At 45.8% G+C, this 13,162-nt stretch overlaps 1 protein-coding gene across 3 annotated transcripts in view; it reads right to left on the bottom strand.

The window, feature by feature from the left end:
* Positions 1–13,162, bottom strand: part of ATR (ATR checkpoint kinase) — a 73,932-nt gene that overhangs the window by 52,155 nt on the left and 8,615 nt on the right. For all 3 annotated transcript variants that reach the window (XM_075570104.1, XM_075570105.1, XM_075570106.1), the window contains exons 5-13: positions 11,613–11,812; positions 10,778–10,972; positions 8,174–8,382; positions 7,611–7,763; positions 6,432–6,630; positions 4,897–5,159; positions 4,415–4,605; positions 3,096–3,196; positions 1,957–2,128 (exon numbers count right to left, since the gene is read on the bottom strand). In XM_075570104.1, the coding sequence (XP_075426219.1) occupies positions 1,957–2,128; positions 3,096–3,196; positions 4,415–4,605; positions 4,897–5,159; positions 6,432–6,630; positions 7,611–7,763; positions 8,174–8,382; positions 10,778–10,972; positions 11,613–11,812 (1,683 nt within the window). The remainder of the gene's footprint in view (positions 1–1,956; positions 2,129–3,095; positions 3,197–4,414; positions 4,606–4,896; positions 5,160–6,431; positions 6,631–7,610; positions 7,764–8,173; positions 8,383–10,777; positions 10,973–11,612; positions 11,813–13,162) is intronic.

The raw sequence follows: 13,162 nt of genomic DNA, 5'->3' as shown, positions 1-13,162 counted from the left end.
CAACTAGCAGGAGGAGGAGAGCTAACAGACGAAGCCCAGAGACTACCGGGAAGGGTCTGTGCGTCACAGCCGGAAGTGACATCAGACCCGGACACCCGGAGGGCTGTCTGCTATCGTGCGCCCTAGCGCTTCTGAGCAGCTTGCTACGGAGCAGATTTCGGGGCTAAGGAATACTACTGGACCCCAACGGACCAAAGTGGATCAAGGGTGAGCATATTGAGCATTGTCTCAACCCTGGGGTACCCTCGGCTTTCTACCTAAAACCTGCCCGGGCAGTGCACAGATTGCAAGACTTAGACTAACTATCGGGCGACTCCCGTTTTTAACTCCTTGAAGACCAACCAAGTGCAATTGCACAAACAGCTTCATCTGCACAGTTTTTAACATTACTATTAATGTATTGATTTTCATGTTGTTGTTGTCCTAGAGGGTTATCCCTGGGACAAGATATAATAAAGATATAGAGTTTGACACCAACCCTGTATTGACTGCGCTTCTAACTTACTTTTTCTTTGTTGCCACGCATTTATCAGGGACTAGGGGTTCCCTGTTTTAAGAAGCTGCATCATTCATTGGGTTGTGTCTGTCTCACTCATATATATATTCTTTTTAGCAATACCCTATACGCACCGGACTGGTTCATGTCACAAGTTTTTTTTTTTTTATAATATTTTTTTTTTAATATATATATACATTTTATTGTTAATCCTGCTCATTGCCCATATTCATAGTAACATCCCATTTGGCGCATTTTTTTGTTTTTTCTTGTATATCTCTAACATTTACCTGTTGTTGACTGGGGTAAAAAAAAAAACAACAACAAAAAAGACACTTCCTAAAATAAGTATGTAGAAAAGGGGAATTTTATCCCTCTCTATGTTACTTTGACTGGATCACGTTAAATAGGATTATTTCGATCTATGAACAGATTGAAGGGGTTTGAACCACGAGTACGTACAAATGGCACCGCCTTTTTTAACAGAGGTTTCCTTAGAAGATAATTTATTAGAGCCGAAGTTAATCCCATTATTGTTTTTTCCCCCCACACCCCTTTGTGGTGGTTTTTCTCCCTCCTCTCATATCTAAATCCCTCTTTCTTCTCAGGAAGGGGGGACCCGAATCTCACTGTTCGTTCTGGGTGCGTCTCCCCGAACCTCCCGGTGAGGCTGGGTCATACCCCTCGTGTCCACACACCTCCTTCACAGCTGGACCATCCTCTCCACCTCGTGGATGAGCATTTTTTTTTCTTTTGCCAAAAAGAAAGCGTTTCTTACATGCCAATTGGTCAGGCACTGAATGTGTCTTCCTAATCCCAATATCATTTCCTACTTTTTTGGACATACTACACTATATTGTAATTGTTTTAAATGCCTCCGTTCCCCTCCTGATTCAAACCCGTGAGACTTTTTTATGGGGTTGCGTGTGTAACAGATGCCAAGTTAGGAGCTTTCGGAGTCAAATGCATAAAACAACAAAAAAAAAAAAACACAAAAAATAAAAATAAAAACACAAAAAAAAAAAAAAAAACACTGGTGTTAGACTGTTTAAGAAGTCACTCCAGGCTTACATGTCAGGAGAAGCAGAATGGAAGCAAACCAACCCAGTTAGGCAACAGATCAACGCATGCGCACAAGGGATCCCCCGCTGTAAAGTATGTCTGTCCCATTATATAAATGTTAATATGTAATGTAAACAGGATACAAATAGGCATTTTTAAATATGGGGGGGGGGAAAAACAAGTGAAATGAAAAGTATTAGGACCACAAACATTGATACATGTCCCAGTCCCACAAGCAAAGAGCCTGCACTGACCCCTTCTTTCCAGCAGCGGGGGAGTTTTTATTCTATTAAGATAGTAGGTCAAATGCTTTCCACGGGCGACAAATGTTCGATATGCCTGATTCTTCATACAATACGCAGAACAAGGCAGAATAAGCTACAATAGTTGGATCTCACCTGACAAATGGGCTTCTTGTACTGGCTGAAAAAGTCCTGCAGACGGATGGACTTGGCTGCTGCCAGCGAGCGGATTTCTGTATGAGATGCTCCGGCCACGGATGTGGATTTGGACAGCAGACAATGCAGCAAGTGCAGGAGTGCAAATGGTACCAGGTCCCCTTTTGCTGCCCTGAATAGGAAAGAAAACCAGCTCAGAAAACCACGCCAGAGCCTCCTGGGGGGTCTGATCTTTAAATGGCAACACAACAACAGCAGAGGTATACACACCGTGTGTGTGTGTGTGTATGTTGGTGTCTTGTTCTTCGTTTATAGGTGACCCTAAAAGCAGCAAAATGTGAAAGATTCTATATGTTTGTTTAAAATAAATCTGTTCTATAGTAACTCCTGACATTTGTAATGATTTTTTTAATGTACTGATCATTCTTTGGTTGCTACAGCAACCATTTAAAAAGTCATATCCACTTCCTCTTTCGAAACAGGATCTGACACCTTTTTGAGCTCTGCCCTTTTGTCAACAAAGTATCACAAACATATCTGTTGCTGTCTTCCAAACAGCAGACTGTCTATTACTCTGAACGCTGTAACAATAACGTGCTACACTTAGTAATATAATGTTACATATCAACTGCAGCATTTCCCAGACTGCAGCACAAAGTTAGAAGGCGGCCATTATGTTAGGCACACAATCAGCATGGTTGCAGATTTAGAACCGCAGCACCAAACCATTGCCAGCTTAGTTAAGAATGTAGAATTAAACATGACCACATGCTTTATATATACAAACAAGAGGGGGAAAAAAGGGGGGAGGGGGAATGTATTATTGCTGCTTTAATGCTATTTTCTAGCTATTGATATTATTAATATTATTACGATATTATGACGGTAACAAGAGGCCATAAGAGCATTGATCGGCTTTAAACGTGTTACTTTATCAATACCATACTGTATATTTCTTCACCACACACATTACCTGGTGGGTTTTGTGATGTTACAGTTTTACTTTTTGACCCATATTACCTCTCACAAGTATTACATTATCACAGAGACCGGTAGTTTCTCTGATAGTCAGAGCGCCTTCAATTCATTGCAGAACACGGCACTGAAACCCTCTCTTAGCACAGGAAAAAAAAAGTTACCTTCCTATGTCACCGGTTGTAAGAATGAGCGTGTCCTTCAGCTCGTTGTCCCGTGACATCTTGGCATTTGTATAGGCCTTTTTCATCCGGGTGACTAGGAGCTGTCATGGGAAGAGAATATTACTGGTTTGCACAATACTGCATATACAGCAGCTCGCTAATCTAATCAGACTGGTTGCAGATAAGATGCAGTCTCCTAAACTTATTGTTACAGATAATGTGTAGAAACATCTGTGAGGTTTAATAGCAAGTTTACATGTACCTACTATTAACGAGCACAGTGTTAACCTTTATTTGGTTAAGGAACCCTATAATGATATTGTAAAATTCTAAGGAACCCCAACCCTCTCTAGTAGCGCATCTGAGATCAGATGCATTGTAAGGAACCACAACCCTCTCTAATAACGCGTCTGAGATCAGATGCATTGTAAAGAACCCCAACCCTCTCTAATAGCGCGTCTGAGATCAGATGCACTGTAAATTCTTTTGTATTCGGTACAATTTTCAAATTACCTGAAGATAGCAGGGAACCCTTTAGGGATACATGGGGGAACCCCCGTTAAAAAACACTGATCTAGGACATTACAAATATTTTGCTTGTGTTCCTGGGCAGGACGAGTGCTAGTCGGCCAATATTAAGCACACGAGTGATACTCCTTTCTGAACCAAAATGTATATCGATGTCTCTTTTCTCTGCGGTCACAATTCATTTCACACAATGTTTGTGATATATATAAAAAATAAATCCCACATCACAACAGTTTGCTGCTATTTCTATTACAATTTTCTTCCTATTGATAACGGCGGTTGCGATATTGACATTAGTGCTAGTTAGAAGCTTTTTTTCTGATCCGAAAACAATTTAAACGTAACATTGTGTTTGATCTCAAAAATATTGAATCCAAGTCCTGTTGGGAAAGGCCATCATTAAAACTGCTAATCGCTTTATCAAGTATATGGGGGGAAACACAAGCTGTTTAAATACACGGGACAGTTTGGGACATATTTAGCTGTAAAACACATAAAAATTAGCAGGAGGGTGACATATGCCTCACAAACCATTTAAGGTGTCCTTATTTAGTGGCCCGAGAGGGAGCGAAAAAAGAAAAATGTGTTAGTGCGTGTGGCCAACTCCAGTCCTCAAGGGCCACTAAAAAGGTCAGGTTTTCCGGATATCTCTGCTTCAGCACAGGTGGCTCAGTCAGACCGTGCCACTTGTGCAGAAACAGGGATAGCCTGAAAACCTGACCTGTTGGTAGCTCTTGAGGACTGGAGTTGGCCCGCCCCCTGCGCCACTACATGAAAATAGCTTTGCCTACCTCTTTCAGATAACCCTCCTCGCAGTCTGCGGACTCCAGAATATATTTGATGTTCCCACTGAAAGCTATCCTGACATCCTTGTCTGGATCTTCCATCAGGTTAAGCAGAGCCTCAATCACCACCCGTGCATCCAGCTCATCTTTGCCAAAACTCAGGTGCGCAAAAAGCTGCGGTATATTTTCAATAAAGGCTACAACAAAGACAAATCCCGTTAGACGTCTTTTCTAATATAAACATATCTAATTTAGCTACCCTCTCCTCATAAATCAGATTATCCATCCTTTTTAATAATTTGGGGGCTCTTCTCGCCCCTTTTTCCAGTTCCATAATGTGTTTTGTATGCGAGTGCTGATCATATTTATACTTTAAATGTTTTGGTCTTTTTGGGAGAAGACCTCATAATCTTGGCACTAGACACTCCCAGCATTTTGCGTATACGCTGTGCTGTGCTGTATGTAGAACTTAGCATGGCAGACAGTACCTGTTTTCACTGAACTTGGTATGCTTTTGCCAAGCAGTGAGATGAAAGGCTTGAAAACAGAGGCATCAATGACAGAAGGTCCATCTCGAGGAAGGGAGGTCACAGTCAGTCTGCTGCACAGGATATCGACCCCTCCGCATTCTGCACTAGGCTCAATAGGCGCATTTCGCAGTTCAAACCCACTGGAAAGACCGCATGCCAACATCCCCAGTATGCTGGCAAACTCCCTCTGTACCATCTCAGAGTCATCACTCAAGTGATCTCTATATAAACGATAGAAAAGCCTTGTTACAGTGTAAAGGCAAAAATTCAAGACGAGCCAGTTCAGATTTTTGCAATCAGACACCTCTGAACCTTGAGAACCCACCCGCAATGTAACCAATATTACGTTGCTAAATTTGTCACGGATTGCCAAAATTCGGAGTGTCGGATTAAAAAAAGACATCTATCAAAAATTATCCAAAAGGTTTCATTGCTTGCGACTGCGGTGGTTGTATATTTAGACTGAAACGTGAGTTTCAGACCTAGGTTTTATGAAATTGTTGCTTTAAGAGTGCAGCACGGGACATTACCGATATGAATACCTTGGATCAGGGGTGGCCAACCCGTGGCCCACCTGATCCTCCTCATTTTGTGCCTGAAGTCGGGCCCGACCACCTTGAGGCCGCTGCAGGACTTGAGGGAACATGGGGCCTTGTGGCAGATACAGCTAGTTGGGCCGACTTCCGGGAAGGACCAACTTTGGGCAAACAGAGTGAGAAGCTGATCCCCGGAGGATCCTGTGCCACTGCACCCCCAAAGTAAAATGATGAGGGAGAGGGGGTGAAATTGTGAGGGACAGGGGATAAAATGGCGCGGGGGGGGGGGGGGGGGAATGAATTTTAAGGTGAATTGTGATGGGGGAATTGAAAAAGGCGGGTTTGTGAGTGAGGAAGGGGGAGAGTGACATGGGGAGGTTGAGAGGGGGAATTAAGCGACAAAGGGGAGAGAGAGGGACAATGAGTGGGCGGAGAGAAATACATGGGGGAAGGATGAGAGCGAAGGGGGTGAGAGGAAAAAAAAGGGGTAGGGTGAAAGAGGAGGGGGCAGGAGGCTTACAGGGCCGCCAACACAAGAGGTCCAGGTATAAACTTTAGACCTGGGGCCTGGAAAAGCTGTCGGCGACCCTGCCAGCACCATACAGACTGCTGTCGTCCCCACAGCTGCACTTCCCTACAGCAGGGACGGGGAGAACCGTGGCCCGCCAAAACTTTTTGGCCCATTTAATGGTCCACCTGAGAAAAATGTTGGCCTCCCCTGCCCGAGGTACACAACTGTATGTACAGAATGCGGCATCTCTGACAATGTCAGGAGACTGAGTGCTCTCTAATGTTCGCTGGACCAAAGAGAAGTAGTTTTGTTTCTGCACGTTACAGGACTCATCGTTATACATCGCATCTGCACTGGTTTCCTAAAACAGTTTCCATGTTTAAATGGCCACGCCCATACCAGCCAGCATCCAAGAGAAACGTTCAACCATAACTTATTTCACGTACAACAAAACCTGGGGCACGGGACCGTAGGTCTGTTGGCAAACATGGTGCAGAAGAATAGGGAACCCTTTAACAGAGCGGGCACGGACAATCTCGTGCGGGCTATTCAGTGCCCAGTGGTAAACTGCTAATCTCCAGTCAGGGTGTATTGTTCTTGGGAACAGCGCCAGGAGGAATACAAGGTGGGACTGAGTGTCAGGTGCTGCAAAGAAACAAAAACCAAATACTCATTAAAAACAGGATATAAATAAAACGTCGAGCAGTATTTCTTCGGGAGGCTCCTGCGGTGTATTATTTACAAAGCGTAACAGGTCTTACCCGCAGGAAAAGATACAATGTACAGTGTGAAATAGGTGCCCGAAGAATACAATAATAAGAATAACAGGAGACAAGTTCGGTTATCAGTTTTATAGACGGGAAAAATCTACAGATCCACCTAGAATATATCGTCAACGGAATGGAACCTTTCACCACCGCCATTCTGTAACCGCCGCGGTAAGTGATTAGTCTTAGCATTAGGGGTTACATTGAGGGATTTTAGGGTAAGGAGTTAAGCTTTTTAGGTAAGGGGTAAGATTAGGGGTTTAGAATAAAGAGGTTAAGGTTTTTAGGGTAATATTAGGGGGGGAAGGGGTTATTAATTTTGAGGTAAGGGGTTAAGGTTTTTAGGGTAAAGATAAGCATTAGTATTGGGGGTTAAGGTTACTGGTTTTAGGGTAGGGTGTAAACGGGTCAGTGTAAGGAGTTAAAGTTAGGGTTTTTTTAGGGTAAGGTTAGGCGGTTAAGGGATACATTAGTTGGGGACGAAATGACCGGCGGCCAAATTTCCTAGACACTTTGGTCACTTAAATAATCCGGGGACATTGTTTATGTTAATAGGAACCCACAGATTAAACGTGTGTGTGTGTGTGTGATAGATAGATCTCTCTCCAATCTGGGACTGGAGCAATAACTCAGTGCCGGATAGAATTCCAGTGACATCTTCTTGTTTATGACCTTGGGCCACTCACCTTCTCTCTCTGTGCCTCGGGCACCTACATTAGATTGTAAGCTCTTTAAGGGAGCAACTCACTGTGTTTGCAAAATGCTACGTACAGCGCTGCGTACATGCCAGCTCCACGTAGGAAAACAAATATTATTCTTACTACAGCAACAAAAGGACTAGGAGTACAGGACACTCACAGAAATGGTCAGAGACCTGGAGACTTAACGTTAGAAGTGTAGAGTCAAACGCTGCCGCCTTAAAAGAAGTGTGATTTGAAAGCTGGGGAAACCAGGGCAAAGATATCAGTCCGCACAAGTCCCCGAGTATCTGATCGTTTAATCGGCTTCTCACTGAAAACAAAAGAAGCGTGCACAACACAAATGAGACAGGAATGGATCAAGTGCTCTTATACATTGCATTAATGCAGGAGGTGCTCAGCTCTAGTCCTTAAGACCTCACAACAGCTCAGGGTTTAAGGATATCCCAGCTTCAGCACAGGTGGCTCAATCAGTGGCTCAGTCAAAGACTGAGCCATTGATTGAGCCACCTGTGCTGAAGCAGACTGATTGAGCCACCTTTGCTGAAGTAGGGACTGATTGAGTCACCTGTGCTGAAGCAGGAATTGATTGAGCCACCTGTATCCTTAAAACCTGTCCTGTTGGGGGTGTGGGGTCTTGAGAACTGGAGTTGAGAACCTTTGCGCTAGGTGGAAAGCTACCAACAAGTAACCAGCTGGAGTGGAGATAACATCGTTCCTCACCGTGCATGTAAAGTAACGCATCAAACACTTTCACCATCTTCCCCAGCATGGCATCCACGAACACTTTCTGGTTTCCGCAATCAAGCAGCTTCCTGCAAACTTTCAGCACTCGCACGATTTCCTCTGGACTGACCCAGGAGAGCTGGGGCTTCATCTCTAGAAACGGAGTCGCGTAAGTACCGCGCAGGTCAGAGGCCTTTCGGTCTAAGCTGTGTAAAGTAAATAATAAAGGCATAGCGAGATTAAACTTGAAGTAAGTAGGCCGTACAGATAATCAAGAATATATTATTTTCCTTCATTCTAAAATTAAAATAGTGCAGCTTCCCTACAGAGATTCTGCTTCCAACAGATGTTTGCACTAAAGTATTGGGTTCTAGGAGCAGGTCACCGAGGAAAGACACCGACTCTGTAAACAACAACACAGTGTGTGAATCAGGGGAACCTGGTTCAATTCCCAGTGTCAGCTCCTTGTGACCTTGGGCAAGTCACTTTATCTCCTTGTGCCTCCGGCACCAAAATCATAGATTGTAAGCTCTGCAGGGCAGAGCCTGTGTGTGTTACTGTACATTCCTGTTTGCTGCGTACTGCGCGCTATACAGTAATTGTGACGCGCTTTGTGTCCCATTGCGAGAAAAGCGCTATATGACATAAAAATGGTTATTATTAAAATGCAATTAATGTTCAGAACACAATGAAACATTATATGAACAATTAACATTATGAGCAAAGCAACGAGCTGCTAGCCCCCGAGGCCAACCAAAGCATTACTGTGCAACTTTCTAAGGAAGCGCTTATAGTCCTTGCTAGCAGCGATTTTTGCTTATAGTGTTAGAGACAAGAGGCGGTTACCGGGTGGCATGGCCGTGAGTGGTGCGCTATCATTGGCTGAACCACTCACGTCACGCTGCGGTCGCTGAAAAATCCATTTTCATAGACTTCCAGCGACCAAGCCATTGCTCCTTCGTGCCGCTCCTACTATAGGCGCACTCTATGGATTCAATACACTTGTTTTGACGCAACGTTGCGTCGCCGGGACTACAAGCGCGGCCTTATGTATATCCTGCTCTGCCAATCCCTCTGGCAACTAAATGTGCACTGTCTTCGACTGAGCCCGATTGAGTCACTTGTGCAGGGATATCCTGAAAACTCCCCGACACGCCTCCCTGTGGCCTCTGCCTGCAGGACAGGAAATCTCTCCTGCTGCAGGCGAGCGCGTGCTGAGCCGAGGCGTGCGGAAGCTAGCGCTTCCACTATGGCCGCAGCCTTAGGGCTGGGACCCGCTGCGCCCGGCGACACGGGCGGCCGCGTGAGCGTTCCCCACCAGCAGGGGAATCCTCCCGAGTCGGTCCCAGTCCCTCTTCGCTGCTGGCTCACTACGCACTGTGACGCGTCAGCCGCCAGGGGATGCAAGAAAATTGTGATCCCGAGCGGTGACGCGTCACGTGGTGCGCTGATGAGCCAATCAGCGGTGGGGGCGGGAGCGGGAGCTGTCAGGAAGCAAGGTAGGGGGTGTGTGTGTGTGTTTTGTTGCTTACCTTCCAGCAGCAGCTCCCTCCTGCAGCCCGAGCCCGTGGAGGGAGGGGGGGCGAGTAGCGGGTCCCTCCGCTCAAGCCACGCCCCCCCTCCCACTCCCGCCCCTCCCGCTCCCTACAGACTGCATATCGCGGTCTGTGTCTGTCAGCGCCCCGCCTGTCTGCAGTGCAGGTGCGCTGACTGAGGGAGCGGGGCCTTAGCCTTATTTGTACATAAAATTCCTTAACGACAGATTATTAAGTAAGCTTTTATTACCCCTCTATAAATAAACTGCCACTGTCTTGTTTTTTTTTCACATATATACTTGGTTCTTAAAAAGTACAATGAAGCACATACATGGAGAACAAAACCTTTCTTGTAATTAAGGGAAGAAGTAATACAAACCGCTTTGAGAAACAACACAGAAATATTGCTGCACGAGAACAGAAACAGCCAAGCTCTCTCAGAAGATCAGTTATATATATCCTATTACAATGGTGTCTGTATTTCTACAGAAATTTCTAGATCAGGAAAAGGAGAGCTGTTGGATTTATGTCGTTCAACTACCATATAAAACTCTCCAACGAACTAAAGCTCAGCTCGAACATCCGGATATTCTGCAGTAATACTAGACAGCAGGGCAATACAATTTACCTTCCGGCACCATCCAGATGTTGTATGCGTTTAAAGAAGCAATTTGTGCGCTTTTTTAATTCATTTTTTTACATGTGTTTGAAGCAGGGGGTCTCCGGAGCTGAACCCCAATCATTTCAGCTCTGGGGACCCCCTGCTTCCTGAGATACAGACCTCCTCCACAGAAGGTGCCGGCATCGCTGCAAAGTTTAAAGTTCCAGCGTCACGTTGGCCGACAGGAAGCCGAACCTGGTGACGTCACGGCTTCCTATTGGCCGGCAGGGCGCGGGAGCTTTGAAACTCCGCCGTTACCTGAACCCTGCTAGCGAAGCGGCTACTGGCCGCTGAATTAATGGGGTTCAGCTTAGAGAAGCCTCTGCTTCAGTTCCATGTTAAAAACACACACACAACCGCCTGCTCGGATTGCTGCTTAAACACTGGAAATAAGATTGTGCTTACGTCGTACAGTCGTTAAGAGAAACATGAACGGTGCAAAGAGCGGCCAGGTGCAGTGTTACGGCAATGCCCTCCAAAGGTGGAATCACGTCCTTGTCAGTGGTGTCTTCGCCTTCAAGTGCGCGCAAAAAGAATGACAGCTTTGTGCTGAGCGCTCTCCACAGCATGCTCTGTGATTTCATGTTCACCGGACCAGTCCTAACATGGACAAGAAACACATGGGGTCATATTTACCCAACACACCTTCAGGCGCTGGAACACACCTTTTTACAGCCTATTTATTGATATCACCTGTGTTGTACAGAATACATGCTATTACTCATGCTATTACTCATGCTATTACTCATGCTATTACTCATGCTATTACTCATGCTATTACTCATGCTATTACTCATGCTATAACTCATGCTATTACTCATGCTATTACTCATGCTATAACTCATGCTATTACTCATGCTATTACTCATGCAAGGATGTCAGGAAGAAGTCATACAGATTTGTTTAATCAACAGCAGTGGTGGCCACCAAACTTCGTCCTCAAGGGCCACCAACAGGTCAGGTTTTCAGTCATTATGATTGAGCCACCTGTGCTGGAGCAGGGATATCCTGACAAACTGACCTGTTGGAGGCCCTTTAGGTCTGAGTTTGTCCATCACTACTATTATATTATAGTACACCCAATATATGGATCCAAGGACCAGCCCCTGATGTGGCATTAGTGTGGATGGGGTATTAGTGATAGTCACACTGCTTTACCACGAGCAATATCGGATTGTAGTATCCCAAACAGGATCCCGAACAAGGTACAGATCAGAACAGAATTAGGAAAGGGGATTACACAGCTGGCGGTGTTCGTTTTCTGGGAGCCTTTACAGACAGACTCAAACGCGGCCGCTTCTCCGGAATCTCATCGCTGCTGCTGCTGCTCCCCGCGCCGCCCTCAGAGTCTGTGCTCAGCTGCTGGAGCCTCAGCCGAGTCTGCTGGATGATTTCCAGGCCGTCCTCTCTCAATGCGGCATACAGGGGGCCCACCAAATACTGCAGAAAGGAATGGGGTCAGCAAGTATTGGGCAGAGCTGTACAACAGGGGTGGCCAACTCCAGTCCTCACGGGCCACAAAGAGACAAGGTTATCAGGATATCCCTGCTTCAGCAAAGGTGGCTCAATGACTCAGTCAAAGACTGAGCCACTTGTGCTGAAGCAGGGATATCCTGATAACCTGGCCTGTTGGTGGCCCTTGAGGATTGGAGTTGGCCGCCCCTGCTGTGTCACAAAACATTGCAACCACTGTACGGTAAAATTCACGCTCCAGCGATGAAATGGAATAAGTGGAACTGCACCACTAAACATTGTCCCATCTCTACAAGGGGCAGCCCCGACGTGGCTTACAATAAACATTGTCCCATCTCTACAAGGGGCAGCCCCGACGTGGCTTACAATAAACATTGTCCCATCTCTACAAGGGGCAGTCCCGACGTGGCTTACAATAAACATTGTCCCATCTCTACAAGGGGCAGCCCCGACGTGGCTTACAATAAACATTGTCCCATCTCTACAAGGGGCAGCCCCGACGTGGCTTACAATAAACATTGTCCCATCTCTACAAGGGGCAGCCCCGACGTGGCTTACAATAAACATTGTCCCATCTCTACAAGGGGCAGTCCCGACGTGGCTTACAATAAACATTGTCCCATCTCTACAAGGGGCAGCCCCGACGTGGCTTACAATAAACATTGTCCCATCTCTACAAGGGGCAGCCCCGACGTGGCTTACAATAAACATTGTCCCATCTCTACAAGGAGCAGTCCCGACGTGGCTTACAATAAACATTGTCCCATCTCTACAAGGGAAGTCCCGACGTGGCTTACAATAAACATTGTCCCATCTCTACAAGGGAAGTCCCGACGTGGCTTACAATAAACATTGTCCCATCTCTACAAGGGGCAGTCCCGACGTGGCTTACAATAAACATTGTCCCATCTCTACAAGGGGCAGCCCCGACGTGGCTTACAATAAACATTGTCCCATCTCTACAAGGGAAGTCCCGACGTGGCTTACAATAAACATGATTAAAGGGATCGGTTTCATTAACTAAATGTAAACGTGTTTCTACTTTCTGGGAAATTAACCCCTTACCCTGCCAGGGAGGCTCTGGCATAGAAAGGGTTAAGGAAGTTGCTGGTGACCTTGACTTTTTTTTTTTTACTTTTTGGGCAGGGTTGAAGCTTTAAAACGATTGTATTAAAAAAAACTTCACCACCCCCCTCCGCCCTTCTTACATTCTGGTCCAGGTAGTGACAGCTGGATCCCATGAGGGAGTCAGCACACACTGGAGGATCGGGATGAAGAACATCGGGGGGAGGGATGGGGGATTAGGATTGTTTTAGC

This window comes from Ascaphus truei, chromosome 14 (genome assembly GCF_040206685.1).
Source record: "Ascaphus truei isolate aAscTru1 chromosome 14, aAscTru1.hap1, whole genome shotgun sequence".
Taxonomy (NCBI): Eukaryota; Metazoa; Chordata; class Amphibia; order Anura; family Ascaphidae; genus Ascaphus; species Ascaphus truei.
Note: the sequence above shows the minus strand (reverse complement) of the source record. Positions and strands in the feature narration are given on the sequence as shown.